Source organism: Amia ocellicauda, chromosome 3 (genome assembly GCF_036373705.1).
Source record: "Amia ocellicauda isolate fAmiCal2 chromosome 3, fAmiCal2.hap1, whole genome shotgun sequence".
Lineage (NCBI taxonomy): Eukaryota > Metazoa > Chordata > Actinopteri > Amiiformes > Amiidae > Amia > Amia ocellicauda.
Window position 1 is genome coordinate 41,699,165 of NC_089852.1, and position 17,796 is coordinate 41,716,960.

The following is a 17,796-nucleotide window of genomic DNA, read 5'->3' on the forward strand; positions in this document are numbered from 1 at the left end:
CAGGGGGACGGAGCACGGTGATTAGCGGGGGGGGCCGTCAATCACAGTGGAGGGGGAGGGGCGTGCGTGTGCAGCAGGAACTCGTGTCGGGTTGTTTTCCTGTCATAAGGAAGGCGGTGCAGAAGGCGCTGGTATTAATAACGTGACCCGTTTCAGAGGGGCTGCTCTGATGCAAAGATCATACAAGAACTAGATTGCATTAATGTAAGATCTTTGCATCAGAGCAGCCCCTCTGAAACGGGTCACCTCATTAATATCAGTACCTTATTTGTAACATCAAGAATGGGAGAGGGTCAATGGTGAAACGCATATTTTTAACATTTGTTAAGCAGAGATGCATGCTTTCTTGATATGATCCATTAGAGAGTACAACAAATATGATCAATTAACATTACACAGATTTGAAATATGAGGTTTGCCTTTAAGGGCCTCATGGCTGCACAAGCCTTTTCACTCGGCCTTGTGATGCATGGCTGGAGGAATCCGTCACCTGGAGCTACCACAAGGTGTAGCAGGGACTGAACACTGCACTGCACACCTCGGGCCCTATAGCGTCACACTTCAGTCAGTAGCGAATGATCAAAAGCCCGAGACTTAGAAATCGGATTAGATGGGTACCAAGCTGAATTCTAAACAGGCTCAGAGCAAAAGTGGAATGGGAGAGTTGGAAGACAGGTTGCATGGCTTGCGCACTGCATTTAAAGGAACAAACCCTACTGCCCACACATGACTCCTCACATGAGATCAATCAATACAAAGCCTTTTATACAGTGGGATTTCTAAATCCCTGCATGCCACATTTCAATATACTGGTACATTCTCCTCTGTTTCTTTGCCAAACATGGGAACATGTAATCCATGCAATTTACCCTTCAAATTCACTCTAGATGGGTTTGTTTTTTTGTAGTTAACAACCCATGTCCTGTTCATTTAAAGTGTTCTGGTAAATATACAGAGCATTGTATTCTCAAATCGAGAGACACGGAAATCAGCTATAATTTCATTGCTGTGCAAAAGGAAACCAATCCCAGAGGGTTGTGGTTTTGTGGAGTAGTTACAGACACTGTATACAGTTTGGGGAAGAAAAGAATAAGGCAGGAAAAAAATAATGTAAAAATATAAAAGAAATAAGACTTTATTTACAAGTTTATTTTCTAAACATATACAAAACATTTGAACAGTATTATTTAGAAAAGCAGATTGTAAAAAGTATACAGCATATGCAAGACATTTAATGTAATTGCAGTATTCATTGCACTTAATTCAAACAATAATCCACCAAGCCAAGGTCACAATGGTGAAGCATGCAGTTAAAGTGCAAAATTTGAAATTAAAACCTCCCATTAAACAATCCATTTAAGAGGTGTAAACATTTTTTATAACGGGAATACAGTTAGAAAACATCACAAATGTGCCAATACAGATCTGGGTATACATGTACATTCACAAGATTCATTTGGAATTACAGGGCTATTTATACAATGCAACCCATTTATTTATATGCACACCGTGGATGAAAACACTTGAATTATTGCAAATTCTTCACAAGATAAAGATCATACTATAAGAATTAGCACAAATAAGAGGACGTCTTTCTATAGTGACACCCCCCCTATACACAGACACACAAAATACATCTCTTCAACATTCAGATAGCATCACTGAATCACAGACATACCACTGGTCTAAGTCTTCGGTTAATACAATTTGGCTACATCTGCACCCATTTAAGTTTACTTCTGCCGAAATGTTCTAAATACTGCATGAAAGAACAATATGGCAACAATCACCAGTAGGGAGAATGAAGGCATAGGACAAAAGACTGTACATCTCGATTCAAACACCCAAGTTCTTTGGCTTTTGTTCTCTTTTTCCTTTTACTAACCCATTTAAAGTGTGACTTTGTGGGGCAAAAGCCCTTTAAATTGCATTGTTTGTGCATTTTTTTAAAATCCTATACTAGTTCAATGGAACAATCCACAACTATGCAAATTAAACCATTTGAATTAAGTGGTTGGAGTATTAAAAGTGCATACAAAAAAATATAACAAATCTTAAATGAAAGCTTATGGTCTTTGTCCAGGGTATACAACATGATTTCCATGTATGAAAATAAATGACACCTTAGGGGAACTCTGGGTATGTGCAAGTCATTCTAGGATACTTCGGTCAAAAAAGAAACCAGAGTTTAAATCTTTCAAACTCTTAGCAACAAAAAATAAATACAAATCTAGATCCCTTAAAACCGGGGTGTCAAGACTCAAGTGCTGAGGGGCCACAGTTTCTGCTGGGTTTTGTTCCAGCCAAACTTAATCTAATTAAATCAATTAACTGGATTAATTTAACACTTATCTCCAGACTCTGAAATGTTCTGTGGGTTCAATGTTGAGAGTCATCAACACATTGTAAGGTAGTGGCTATAAAAAATAAAATAAAGTTTTGGATAAGCCTACTGGAGTAAATAATGACATTAAGAAATTGGGAGCTCCTGCTGGAACAAAAACCAGCAGACACTGCAGCCCCCCTGGACTGGAGTCTGACACCCCTGCTTTAAAATGAGTCTCAAAACCTACCTGAAGACTGAGCTATAGTCCCACCTAGTGGTGGAACATATTAACACATTCAGACCATCTATTGCACTTGACCCAACGGTGGAGCTCCTAGCTATGGCCGAGACACAGATCTGCGCCCCTCCTCAAATTTTTGAATTGTAGGATACTTTTCAGACTGGATTAATGAAACCAGCGTCTACGAGAGCTCAAAGCCAACCTCGTTTTGTACATTCACATAAGCTATACACAGTATGCAAATGTTCTCCACAAAAAACAAAAAAGCATCATACACCAATTAAGTCGTCACCCAAAACTTGCAATTGTTTGCTACATTTTTGGAATGATACTGTAAGTATGGGGTATATAAATACAATCGATCCAGAGCCAATCTCAGAGCCAGGCACTTGTCCAGGGGTGAAACCGAGCCGATCCACACGAGATTTCAGGATCTTCAGTGGACGTGCAGGACATCACTCTCCAGCAGGCCGAATTTGGTCTTGTTCTTTTCAAAGAGCTTCAGCAGGGAGTTGATATACATGTCGTGATACTGACCGACCTGCTCCTCGGTCGGCTTTTCGATCCTGGGGACGGTGATGGGTTCTCCGACTGAGGAAAAAAAATAAAAAAGTCGTCACAGACACCACAATATGTATGCCTGTCAGTGGCCAGCATTTGTTATGAATTGGTAGATTTTCTGAAGAATACATTGGAATTAACGTCAGTAAAAATTAAATAAAAGCAAAAGGGTGAAATTAAAACGGTTTTGATTTGTGTGGTTAAAAATAGGTGACAATTCTTATTTTGGATCTATAAAAAACTAACTGCCTACATCAAAGTTTGAAAGAAGTAAACAAAGCCTGTGTCAAAGGCGTTAAACATTAGTAAAGATTGTAAACATTGACCCCGTTCTCTGCATGGTCATTTATTGACCTAGAGCATGACTGTTATCAGAGGAACCCTCGAGTTGTATAGTAACTGGTAACTAGTAAGTCATGGCCTTCAAAACTAATATTTCCATAAAGTGAAACTAAAAAGAACCATTCGCCTTTTAGTTCACAAGGTAGGATGACCCCCCACAACAATCAGGGTACAGGAGGATAGGCACGGCCAGTGTGCCTTTAGGGAGAGTGTACCTACCCACGGTGTTGATGGGTTTGGAGTATGGCACTATGCCCCAAGTGTCATCAGAGAACAGGCCACATCCATGGAACAAACAGGGGGCAAAACCCAGAAGTTTCTGGATCTTTCTCTGGATTAGTCTCCCCCAGGAGTCCTTCTCAAAAATGAGCTGCTTGTAGACCTCATTCTCTCCAAATGAATACACAGGCACCAGGTCGGCACTGAAGGAGAATACAAATCCATCAAACCACAGTTTTAAAATCAACCTCTCCACAGACAGTTTGGTCTGTGTTGTTATGTGTGGACTGCAGGAAGATCCTAATAAGCCAGTCATTGCCAGCCATCAGCCTGGGGAGTCACAGTTTCCATTGCTTTTTTTGTTTGAAAACAGTGGATAGAAGATCAGTTAATAGCATGAACATGAGCAAGTAAAGAGTCCTATTTTCAGCACAAGGGATCAACAAGTCAAATTAACAAAAAACATTAAGTAACAGTGCTCTATAGGAAACTGAAAAGTGATTTGCAGATGACTGGGCCTGGTTGTCACTTCGAGACTATGGTTTTGTTTTTCACCACACTGCTCAATTTTCTTGGAATTGTAATAAGAAATCATTTTGATTTTTAAGACTTTTTTTTCTTTTCTTTTTTTTCTTTTTTTTTTTTTTTTTTTTTTATAAAAGACTTCTCACAGGTGCCTCCTCTCCCAACCTTCATCTGACACGTTAAGCTTTCCTGCACCCAACACAATAAGATGTCTGGGAATGTTCAAGAGACTACCATTACGGATCTCTGAGGGAGAGACTAATTAAATAAATGTGCTTGGAAAATTCTTAAGCTTCTTTAGGCAAGAACCTTCAGGATTTACAAAGTTGCACAAATGGATTTCTGCTCCTTTAATTCAACTGCTGACTGCCAATGTGGAGTTCTAGGAAGCACTTGGCCCAGACAAAATGCCAAATTGAGCCAATGGGTGCTTTGGGCTCTGCACTCTTTTTCCCCACAGTCTTGGGTTACCAGTCCAGCACTTCTATCACAGACTGTTCTACGGACTGCACCACTCATGTGGAATCACTGATTTCTGTTTAAGCGTTCTCTTATTTAGAAGCATGAAGGTTTTTTGTCAGGGGTGTGGCAGGATGTTAAGCCTGGGTAGTAATAGAGAACTGCCACCTATCCTTACCCCTGCTGCAGAGCCAGCTTCACAAATCCTTTGCGATTCTTCAGGGTGACGGCGTTCACACCCGGAGCACAGTCCAGAGACTCTGCGGCTCCCCCGACAACGATGACTACTGCATTGCCCGTTCCATTCCTGGACAGAATGAAGTCAATAGTGTCACGATTCACTGGGCAGATACCTGGGAAGGGAAAAGAGCAGGTTTAGAAATTAGACCCCTGGGATATGAAGAATCTGAAGTTATTACAGGCTAGCAAAGATGCGAGATGGAGAATACATATAGGGATTCGAGACTTCCATTCCCTTGCCCCAATAATAACCTTTCTTCTTAGAACCACACTCTTTAGGTCTTGGGCAACACCCATACAATTACAGTGCAGCCAAGACCAAATCCCACTTCAAGTGCCTAAAACTACTGCAACTGCACTGTGGACAGAAACCAGATTCTTGCAGAAGGGAGAGCAATCAAAATTGACAAGCTTAAGCAACAGCATGCAACCAGCCACAGTATTTACATCAGCTGTGCAAGGGGGCAAAGCTCAGTGCTCCCTGCTAGATTACAGTCTGTTGATGCAGCAGGTTTTTTTTTTTATAAAATCATTAGAAAATCCACATGGAGCTTATATCAGTCACGGTTTTGTTATTGCCAGACCAAAGAGGTGCTATAGGAGTTAAGTTATACATCAACTGTATCAATAACGGAAGATTGAGCAAGAGATCGATTAGTTAAACAATCCTTTTAAATGACCAACTGACCCAGTTGCATTTTGTTTGTCTACTGAAGAACATGTCAATTTGCCCCTGTGCATTTGCATTCAACGTTTCCATCATGTTTTTAAATTGCGATTTGCATTTTTGTTCATCAGGGTGTTAAAGGGTCTTTTATATAGGGATGGTTAAGCAGCTCACCTCCAGACATTAAGTACTCTCTCAGCACTGGCATCCGGAAATTTCCATCCAGAGTGGCCAGGTAAGGCCGAATACCAGGGAACTTCTTGGAGAAGCCGGTGGCTTCTGTCCCAAAATTGCAGAATGCTCCAAAACACATGATGCCATGGGGATGGTACCCAAAGATGTAATTCCTGCTGGGCAGCAGGGGGTGCGTTTTAATCAGCTGTGAAACCAAAACAAGACAATTACACCACCAAGCCACACTTCTAGATCTGTTAAACAGCTTAAAGAATACAAGAGCACACGATGAGTTTATCTAAATATAAATCATAATCAATCATATTTAGAAGATTTTATCTAAATATGTTCTGTGTCCCACAAGGAAAGGCTGCTTCAGTTCCAAGCACTGGAAGACCTATTTTTTCATGTATGCCCTTCTATTGAAAGGTTTGTTTTAAAGACAACCCTGTGGTTTTTCAGACAAGGTCTCATCCTCAAGTTCTGGCATGATCCTGCAGAAAGACTCCCTAACAGTGTCCCATTGTTTGAATCATCTGTTATAAATGCAGAAGTAAAATCACATTCTTAGTACTGGAGTTGTTGCTGGGGTGATTTCAAGAATAAAAAGTTAAATTGCAGGGCCATAGAAGAGACATTCCTTCAGGCACTGAACATTGGAAGGGAGGGACAACTTGCATAACATTGTTATCTAAGAGCTGTCAAAAGTCTAATCCCCTCAACACTCATTAATTGCCCATTTAACTTAATTTGATTTTAACCAACAACAAAAAAAGTATCTTCTTGAACCCAGTCTAGAATCTGTTCCCTTTATTGGGAAACACGGATGTAAATTGTTACCAATCTACACAGAGAAAAATGATCATTGGCAGTCATTCAAAGTGCACTGAACCAGAGCAGTCACAACAACTTGGAGGTCTCTAAAATGCAGGCAGGCAGAACTGAAACTGGTCATTGGACAAAATTAACCAACAAGCCTGCAGTATTCATTGACATGCTAATGGTTTATGAACAAACACATGCAAGATTGTGTAAAGTTAAGATGCTTATAAATGTTTGTCTGCCATCTTAATGGGTTTTGGTAAAACACTAAAAAGGAGCAATAAATAAAGGAGAGGGGAGGGTTTTACATATACACTGATTAGCAATGCAATTAAAGTGATGACCTACTTTCTTATAGCATATCTAAGCAGTAATAAATAAGGCGAATATTACGGTCAAGTTGAATACATCTCCACTATAAATGACAAATATGCCATGAACAAATTTTACAACTGTGGGCAAAATGTTTAAGGTGTAAATTAACATTTGCTAGCTTATACAAGGTAAAAGAACAAAACCTGCTTAACTGGAGTATGAAATTTGAAAAATAAACATTGAAAATGGACCAATGGGCACATGTATACAATCCACATAGCACGTCTTTAAGCCTTTTACATAACATTATTCGATTAGAATTCCATTTCTCAGATGAAAATTGGGTTTTATATGCGGGAGTAGATCTCTGCAGAGGGGGAAGAACAAAAAAAAAAAAAAAAAAAAACCTTATGCACAAAGGATAGGAAACCTCTGGCCCCAAATCACAGACATGCGCCTGTGAGCCCTACAGTCGAACAATGCAAAGCACAACAGAAAACCAGCCTCCAATGGCCTCACACTGCAGCCACTGTAAAGACTCACTGCACCAAGCATCTAATCCAAGACAGAACAGGTCTCAGTGCAGCTACAGCTCCACTCCAGTGCCTCTGCACGTGTGCACTTCCTTCACTGTTCCGTCCCTTTCCAACGGTCAAGACAATAATGGGCATACAATGCTTTCATAAAACATACAAAATAAGATATGGGGGGTGGCATACTGAGCTAACCAGAGTGTTCCCACCACGTGAAGATGCAAAGATTTCTTACTAAATACAAGACTAGCCAGTGCTGTAACAAAAGGGTAAACTCGGCACACAAGCGTGTACATAAACCTGTCCGGCACAGCCCTCCCGAGCACGGGTTGCATCAGCTTTTCAGGCCGCTGTCCACACACTGCTCCATCCCCGAGACTCAGCCAGCTGGACCAGACTCCCACAATTGCACAGCGGCCAATGGAGGACTTTGATTCATAGCTCTGAACTTTGCCTCCTAATCATGAATTGGAGTATTTCTACACTGCTGGGATTTTCATCAAGCTAGTTTACTCCAGATCTGCAAGCCCAGCAGTAAAGTGGCATTCGATATGCAACCCCCGCAATGCCACACCCGATATGCGTTAATAGTCTTTGTACTCTGAGTAAAGGCTGTCCTACAATCTCATTTTTATAATACATGCACGTATCATTTCATTATCACAGTATAAAAAAAAAAGTACAAGATTCAGTTTATAATCTTAAGCCGATAAGTTTAATACAGCTGAACAGCTGGCAGGTTTCTTCAGCACAATAATAGATTGGAGTGATGCCCATTCAATTAAAAGCACTTTCACTTTAAACGTATGTTGCATCCATCCCATTTTACATTAAGCTAAACAAACCTCAATAAAACATCAACACATTTACAGACTATTTCGAGAATATGTTCCTGCAAGAAAACAATATAGGGTTTTCAAAGACACCTCCTAATCAGAGAGTGGATATCATTTCATTTCTACAGCATGTATTTTAGCCTCAGACATTCATCTAACTAAAGGCAAAACACTCACTTGAATAATTCTTAAGAAACTTAAGTTTCAGGGAAGGAATCCAAAAGTTAACAAAATCTTAAAAGGTGAATAAACACAAATATGTACATTGTAATAGCCAGACATGCTCAAAGGGTAAACTTTTACCTGTTAATTATGCAGAAGCCAGAGGAAGTGCATTAGGCTCACGTACCAAAACTAGGCAAAAGTTCATGCTGTGGTGACAATACCACAAGTGTCAGTAAGCAGCGACTCATCGTCTGGGCCAGGTGACTTTTCACCCAGATCCCAAGAATGATTTATTTTGCCCCCCCACCAACAGTGGTATTCATTACATTAAATATTCTAATGAAAAATACTGCTGACTTAAGCTTGTGAAAGTGCTTTAACAGCACATAGACTTCTAGTGCGAGTGAACAACTGGGATATTTTAATCTTGGCAAATAAAAGTAAAAGCAATAGATAAAAGTGACAGAGTGCTCAGATACAACATAAAACATCCTGGATCCTGTTGCAGAACATGATTTGGTCTTGCAGCTGGCTGAGTTTGTTCTGTGGCCAAGGGGAGATCTTGGATTGCAATATCCAGAGCCACACACTGGGCAAGACGCACTGCTGAAAAATCTGTGTGATCATTTTGGATTTCACTGGCAGAGCAGAGCGAATCCACTGGCCCCAAGTGACAAGCCAAATAAATATAGTTGGGTTTCTGGGTCAGGACAGATATTTAATGAATTAAAGAATTTACTTCAGGCCTTTATATCCTAAAAGCGGTCATGGAGAACACCACACCCACGTCAACTTCAGTCAATACTCTAGCCACTGAAAACAGCCCAGATAGGTGCAAGTGGACTTCATGATCATGAGAGGGGACCAAACAAACAAGTCCAATCTTCAGCATCTTCAAGTATGTTTAGCTAAAACTGTTTAATATCAAATAAACTGGCCATTCTAAGAAAGTACATGGTCAATTATAGAGTCGAAATGAAGTTGTGCAAGAATTTGTATTCATTCTGGGGAAAGAATCTCAAAGTTTGTAACTGTAAAATCAGTCCCCTAATGCAAGCAAAATGCAAACGTTGAATCTTTATCGGTTTAACATGTACATGCCCTACAGAACAATACGGACATTTATCACTTTCAAACAGGTTTTTCCATATTTGCCGCATGTTTGGCCTTGACTTTTGCCTGTCAGGATCAAATGTAATCAGACGGTGCAGGTTGCTCGGTCAGTAGTTAGATCCCTTAGTCACCCTCCAAACCCCACCTCCCCGGCAAGATGCTCCTGTGCAAATCTGAAGCGATCAACCACGGAGCAAAGCAAGATGTGCAAAACTGCACTGTACAGCAAGGCACCTTTCTACTATCTGCTGAACAAAGTCTACCTGCTCTCACATCAAAACACCCAGGATCCTTGGCAGACTGATATACCAGGAATCAAGCATGGGGCAAAGACAGCACAGAGGCTCAGATAGCATATCTACTGCTGGGAACATGGCCAACACACAATCCCCTACAGATTTTCCTCTTGCAGATTGATACACATCCATCACCTACATGAATCCTGGTTGCCGATAATGTGAAACCGCACCTGGGCTACTTAACTCTGGCATGGCGTTCGCCTTATCAGAAAAAGGGGCAATGTGACAAATGTCTCAATCAGAATCAGGAAAAAAATAGCACTGTTTTCCCGCCCTCCCAGACTTCCTCAATTTATTTCTTTAGACGTCCGATTCACTGATCGTAGATTGAATATTGTGCTGGTGTAACAAGAACGAAAATCTAAACAATTACACTTAATTTTTTGAAAAGGTTGTTCCCACCAAGTAATTCAGATTAAAGCTGCAGATTAATTTCTCTATAATAAAGTTACATTTCAAAATCACTTACCCTGACAGGAAAATAGTCCCTGAAATATCTCCACACCGTCCAGTTCCTGACCCAGGACGATCTTCTCCCCCCTAATACATACACAGAGAGAAAGACAGAGGAGTTGAAAAGAGACGCCTCGGGTAAAAGAGAAGCCGTGTAACACAGATGTAAACTTCATTGTGAAATCAACCCTTCCATTTAATTGCATAGACCTCAGTTAATTCACTCCAGTGCTCTAAACACCTTCAAACTGTACGAGCAAGATGTTTCATGACCTATTATCAGTTACCCTTTTCTTACTGTGCTTGTTGTTCTCAGCACTGTAAGGACCTGTACTATGCATGGACTTAAAAGTCTGTTGAACCAGTCTGTAACAAGACCACAAAATAGGTTATAGGTTTGATAAATGACAGAGCTCAGCCTGTAGACCTCAGGTACATCTCAAGTATGTGGTCTCCGCTGACTAGGGATTTGTAATCTTGCCTTTATTAATATGCTCAACTCTGTACGGATGTTTGTGTTGAGCAGCTTGCCTTGTTTTGGCGTATTCCAGTCAAAGATCAGCCATGCAGTGTAGGTCGCAGCAATCAGCCACAAGTCTGTCCAGAACAAGTACATCAGGGCCACTGTGCACGCAATACCTATAGAAACAAGGAAGATGTTAACCAGTTGCTTTCTAAGGAAGCTGCGATAAACCTCAAGAATTGCGGGAAAACATTGTGAATTTCATGAACAACAGAGATCCATACCCAAGCATTTCATTATTTCCAGAACCATCTAGAAATTCTGATTGCTTTAGATTAAGTGACTTAGAAAAACAAACCACATCAAGTTGTAAATCAATCAGTTCACCTTTGTTCTGAAGAATGAAGAAAGTTCTGAGAAGTGTTGGATATAAAAATGTGAAATTTGTAGGCGGTCAATAAATTGATCATCCTTAATCACTACCCCTGCAGACTATGAATCTCCAAGTACTACATGGGAAAAGGATCACACTCTGGGAAATAAAGTCAAACATTGTATTTTACAGCTGTGGATATTTAGATTAACATGCAATTCTTTAAGATGACAGATCCCAAATCACATGGTGGGAAAGCCTTCACCAAGATTGTTACTGTGTCTGAGCATCTGTGGTCTTAAAAAAATTAAATGTTAACTTAAACACCTGAAGCAAAAAATGTTGTTTCATCTTATTTCTCTCTGTGCAATCCTCCTTCACATACAGTACTTAATTAAGGATCACGTACTGCTACAAATCCTTGTTTTCTTTGGATACACTGGTGTCACATGGACATGTATTATAGGCAAGCGAATTTCTTCCAAACAAGCCCCACAGGAGACAGTTCCTTGACTTAGAGAGGCTGTGCTTCGTTCTAAATGTTCTCACCCATGATGAGGAAGGTGAGGACCCACTGCATCACCGAGATCATCTGCAGATGCCTCTCCACTTTGGAGCGCGACAGCCATGGGGCGGAGGGTAGGTCCTGCAGGGCAGACAGGATACTGGAGCCAGTCCCTGTGAGGAAGAGGGGCAGGTGGGCTTTATTATAGATTACATTCTTAATGGCAGCACAGGTTTTAAAATCGACCAAGGTCATGTCTAGGTTATCAAAATTGTATTTATTCTATCCAACATCAGGTTAGTGACTTCAGGGAAGGTGATGTACTTTAGTGGAATGTCCTTTTAAAATGTTCCATTCTGACAATTGCCTGCAATGAAGATGAAGCGGTCCCAGTGTCGCCCCTCCTCCAGTCCAACTCCATAGACTGCAGCACCCTACAGCCCAGACACCACTGTGCCATCAGTATGTTCTTGGATAACTCAATGCTTCAGACTACATACAGACAAACTGCAATGCCAAAAGCCTGTAGTGGGAAAATGTACTTTTATTTTATTTATACTCTTTATATTATTAATGGTTTAATGTCGTTAATTCAGTTTTGTCTATGTAAATTAGTTTGTATTTACTCCTTTCTGGGAGCTACTTTAATTAGTTTGCTGAAACATTTTCATCTGTAGTTTCTTACCAAACTAAGTATGCTACTGAAATCTACCAAAGTCATGTTACCCTGCCCCCACCTTAATGTGTAAAGTTCAAGAAACAATGAACAATTACCTTAACCAACCATTGTCTTTTGGATACTTAATTAATGACTATTATGCATGTGGTAAACTGAAACCAGTACAACTGGATTTTAAATTAGATCACTTCCGATAGAAAAGATTGCAACCTATTGTTAATCACATGATACAAAGTGAGAGGGCACAGAAAGCCATGCTGGTGATGTCAACCCTAGAGAACTCACGAATTACAACATTCAGAGGTCTTCAGGTACATCTAATATAAAAAATGTTTAGAAATTTAACCAATGACAGACACTGCAGCATTTCAAATTCCCCCATGGTAACAGTGTGCCACTATCCATAGGTTTCCAAAGCCGAGAGAATCTCGTCTGGATTTCTTCTACATTCAACCCACACAAACATTGAGGCATCCCTCTATTCAGAACAGGGGGAAGCCAAGCATGTGTGAACAGAAATGCAATAAGACGGCCACCGAGACGCCCTTCTAATCCATATCATTTTCTTTCCAGAAACCTCCGTCTCCTCAGCACTTCACCATTTTATATTGATGCGCCAATGTCCGCATCACCATGGATACAGCCCTTTTTTGAGAGGAAAAATATGGAATTTGCATTGAAACAAAATGCATTCAGAGTCTGAGGACTAAAGAAAATAGCTCTTACAGTAATCTTTGTTTGTTACAATTAGAATAATCTCCTTAGTCCACTTTGATCTAGGACCTCACGAGACTACCTAAATAATTAAGTCTGTCATCAAACAAATGTCATGAAAGAAATGAGGGACAACAAGACATGCCACTAATGACCAGATCATTGTTTTTGGTTTGACAATCAAATCACAAACAAATACCCTAACTAACAAATTCCTTCAACACAACTATTCAAGGAAGGACCTGAACACTAACAAATAAAAGACCAGATCTACAAGATTTCAAACAGGATTATACGACTCCCCCTCACAGACCAAAGGGAGTTAACAGCTTTAACACATTGTATAACTTGTGGAGCCTGCTTACCTTCTTGCACTCCATTTATCCCACTTCGTCTCCATAACAAAGGGCAAATATCTCCATCTTTTATAAAACATGTACGAGTGATTTGCGTCCCTATTTTCCCCAACCAAACAATCTCCAAAAAGTGTGACACACACGGTATTCAAATTAGTTTCAGGATAGATCAAATAGAGCCAAAAAAACAACTTCCCAGAAAGGTACAGCTAACATTAGACCGCATTTAACCACCCAGGTGGACAATTGAAGCACCACCGAGCGAATAGACTTCCGGTCAAGGCTCACAGGGCAGATCCTATTCACTAGAGCACTACATAATCCAGTCTTAAACGACTGAAAATAACCCCAGGGAAAAGGGCTGGAGATGCCCATCAAGTATTCACTCCACTAAAACAAGGCAGCACAGCATGAATCTTCCCCCAATCCCCTGATCCCCCTCTAACCTACAATATTGTTCCTTTTGTTGTAGCTCAGTAAGCCCTTCTTTAATTCTTCCATGAAAATGCAGGATTTATTGTAGATTTTAAAGACTAGATTATAAACCATTTCAGGATTCTTCCACATCATGGAAAACATGAGCTGCCAGGACAAAAGCTTAAAAATATTGCTACCAATGTAGGTGGACAATGAATACAAACCCATTATATAAAAAAATCCACTCTTGCTTCGATTATAAACTTGTAACCCCCTCCATGTGGAGAGAAGCAGTCCAACTGCTATTGATTTGTACTTTATTTTTTTTATCCAGGAAAAAGTAACCAGAGTCAAAGTATGAACCAGTTTTTATACAATCCACAAGTCCACCAGAAAAAATTGATTCTGAAGTCTATCTCCAGTTCCCCTAACATAGTGGTATGACATCAACAGATACGCAAGAAAAACAACGAGGCTACCATTTAGACCACGCTTATTTAACGCCAATACCATCACAGGACGAGCTCCCATGTGATGCACACTCTGAAGATCAAACTGGAACCAACCACAAATGGATGTCATTCAAAAGGTGAAAAATAAAAGCATCCCCCCTGATGTTATGCTTTATGAAACCAACAAGAGTCAAGTGAAGACTCATTTAAAACACCCCCCAAATCCAACCTCTTCATACAATTGCAGGACAAACCTTAATTCTCTTCACCAATAATGGGATCAAAAGATCTAAGATTACAAAAGCATTTTAAGGTCAACTGGACATAAACCATTAATATAGATCAAGAGAGAGATGGATATAAATTGAGTAAGCAAAGCTCATCAGTGAACTGGGGAGGGACAAGGTCTAAAGATTTTAAAACATTCAAACATGATTTAATGCAATTAAATAACTAAACTGGATGTGATTACGTGTTATCTTAAAAGAATAAAGCCAATATGGTTCCTAAATGTCCATAACTTGCAACGTTAAAGACTCCCATTTTTGCATATATTTTGTCTCGAAATATACATTTGTAAATGGCGATCATACTATTCTAGGATGCAAACTTTACCATGCAATCCATACAGGTGGTTTCCCAGTGCAGCTAAATCAAAGCCTAACCAGAGGTACAGCATGATACCAAATCTGCCCAGTTACGCACAGCTGTCGCTCTGGATGCGCAACATTAATTGACATTAATTGGACTTTCACGTCACGCACGTATTGCAGGCACACAACCTCGGCAGCACTATCCAACGACAACACAGGTGGCGTTAAACACTTTACAGCACCTTATAAAACCATCAGGGCTGCTCATGGACTACCGTGTAAAGCTACAGTCCGGCATATAAATCACATCCATGGTCTTGCGCAGATGCTATTTGACGCACGGCTATATTATCATTGTATTAGCTTGATCAGCCCGATCACATAATGCAACACGAATGGCACACTAAATACAAGTCATACTTTATAATCGAATCGATCGCTTTAGCTTTAAACCACACACGAGCACAAGCAGCGAGCAAAGCGCAGCGCAGACGCGACTGGGAAAGCTCACCTCGCAGCACGCCGGAATAGGCAGCGATTATGGTCTTCATGACTGAAGCGTGGGATGCAACTACATACAGCAAAAGAAAAGAAATGCTGCCCCCCAAATAACAGCCCGCTGTGTGCCGCTGTGTGCCGCTCAGCGCTGCGCCGGCCTGCTCTGGCCCGGGCGCCTCCGGGCGCACATTTAAGCGGCGGGGGCGGAGCTGCGCTATCGAGGAGGGCTCGGGAGACGGTAGTGCCTGTTCGCGCAATTGATTCGGTCCTGTGCGGTAATCATAGCTCTTTAAATGACAACACCACCATTTCGAGATACTAGTATATCTCCAGTAATAAAATCTCTGTCATCAAAGGTCAAAAGCGTAGCCTCCAACCAGTTTAACCATTGCCAACCCCCTCCAGGCAAATGGTTCAGCTTATCCATTGAACAGTCAGTCCTCGCTTCCATGCCCCGCAGGTGAGCGGTGTCTTGATTGCCTTGTTCACACTACCAGCCCCGATACAAAATACATCATTTCAGTGCCAGTTCCTCCATGAAATCAAATCACCAGATATTTGCATTGTATTGTGTTGTTTAATTGAAAGAGGTTGTACTTGGAAAGGGGTCGACGTGTTCTTGTTCATTGTGTTTTGTGATTGGATGATGTATTATTATTATTATTATTATTATTATTATTATTATTATTATTATTATTATTATTATATATGTATTATTTGAACTGCTCTGATCATTAAAGGTGCTTATTTTTCTTAAATCCTCCATGTATATATATATATATATATATATATATATATATATATATATATATATATATACATAGAAACAGTACATTTTAAAATAATGTAAAACATAAGCCATCAGAGCCCTTGCTGACTTTGCTTTCTGCACTTGAACTAGATCCAGATTTTTTCTCTCTATCTCTTACAGAAGAAGTTGGATCACTGAAAGGATAGGGTTTCGTTTACAAAGCCAAGAAGGCATGCCAGACATAGGTGGGTCTTTCTTTGCCAACTGTCCAGCCTGAGTTTGCTCAAGGCCCACGTGAGCCTTCGCCAGGTCTGCATCCAGCTTTGACCTCCATATTCCCCTCTAGTTCAGTTTGTCTGGCACAGGGCTGATTGAGCAAGGATGGAGAGTCTGCAGAGTGACCTCTTTCATTTATTCCATTCATTAAGTTTGAATGCTCACTTTTGGAAAAAATTTTACAAGAAATGTGTATGCTTAAAAAGAGTAATTTATTCAGGATAAAAAAAGGAAATCTAAGCATTTTTACATGCCCATTTGGTAAGGTGCCATGCAGACACAGATGAAGCAAGAGCAACTGACTAAATTCAGTTTTGCTGAAATAATTTGGGTCAGGATACAGAAGCATTGGCATAGACATTGGCAGATGGATATGAGTCTGTCTTAACTGGCTCATGATCAGAAATTAAGAAATCATGTTTTATCATGTTGTAACAAGTAATTCAACTTTCACTGGAGTGTTATATCTGAACATGGTAAAAGGTACAAAAATCAGATGAACTCTATAGATTATATGAGAATGGTTAGACCTTTATGCCAATAGCTTCTGTGTAAATAAATAAACATATGCCATGTATATGATGTATGGAGGGTGTGTGATTTTAATCAATTTAAAAGACCTGTCTATTGTAATTGAAGTCTGGATAATGTTAAATGCTTGGTAAAGGTTCCTCTTTGTGTCTGAAAGCTTGGATTTCATATGAGCTCTTAAACACTTGGAATATCAATTGATAAAGATTACACACACCACCTCCTTTTTATTCAACATTTTTCCATCGCTTGCTTTAGTGTCACTTCAGGACGGCTGGAATTTCCTTAGCAAGCACTATACCAATTCATAGAGCCGACACTGAACACGTCTGAAAGGACATACGAATGAGAAATGTCTCAGGCTCTGCTGCTGTGTATGGTCAGAATTCTTAGTGTGACAGTTAAGATGCTTAAAACATGGGCTTCAGAAGAGTTATTAAACCATTGTGTATAGGGGTAGTAAATGGAAGAAACTCTCTAGTGTGTTTTTCATTATTATATTTGTCAGTGTTAAAAATAGGGGAACCTAATGCCAGCTTAAGTGAAACTGGAAAATTATACTAACTTTGCAGAGAAATTAGAAAATCCCCGTGATCTGTTAACTCAGTGGGAAGCAAGTTGTAATACATGATGCAATTGTATTCCTTCAGCCTCACATCACTATCCATTATGGGTTCAAAGTGCACACCTACGTGGAGGAGAGTCCTCACCTGTGGTTCCTCCAGTAACACAGCTCTAGATTTCAAAGAGTAGACTGGGCTTTCTTGGTACAGATTTATTTCAGATTTCAGTAGGGAAAGGTTCAAGTTACTTTTTACTGAATTCCAGGACATTTCGTGGACCTCATTCTACGAGCTTTCCAGGTTTGCTTCTTTTCAATAAAAAACAGAAACTTAAA

General features: G+C 40.1%; 1 protein-coding gene across 1 annotated transcript; it reads right to left on the reverse strand.

Annotated features, from left to right (window-relative positions):
• Positions 1-1,111: 1,111 nt before the first annotated feature.
• On the reverse strand, positions 1,112-15,524 carry dgat2 (diacylglycerol O-acyltransferase 2). Its single transcript, XM_066699534.1, has 8 exons — positions 15,354-15,524; positions 11,676-11,804; positions 10,822-10,929; positions 10,307-10,377; positions 5,755-5,959; positions 4,852-5,026; positions 3,690-3,892; positions 1,112-3,158 (listed from the first exon to the last, which is right to left on the reverse strand). Exons 1-8 carry the CDS (start codon positions 15,391-15,393, stop codon positions 3,004-3,006), a joined length of 1,086 nt encoding a protein of 361 aa, XP_066555631.1. The 5' UTR covers positions 15,394-15,524; the 3' UTR covers positions 1,112-3,003.
• Positions 15,525-17,796: the final 2,272 nt, after the last annotated feature.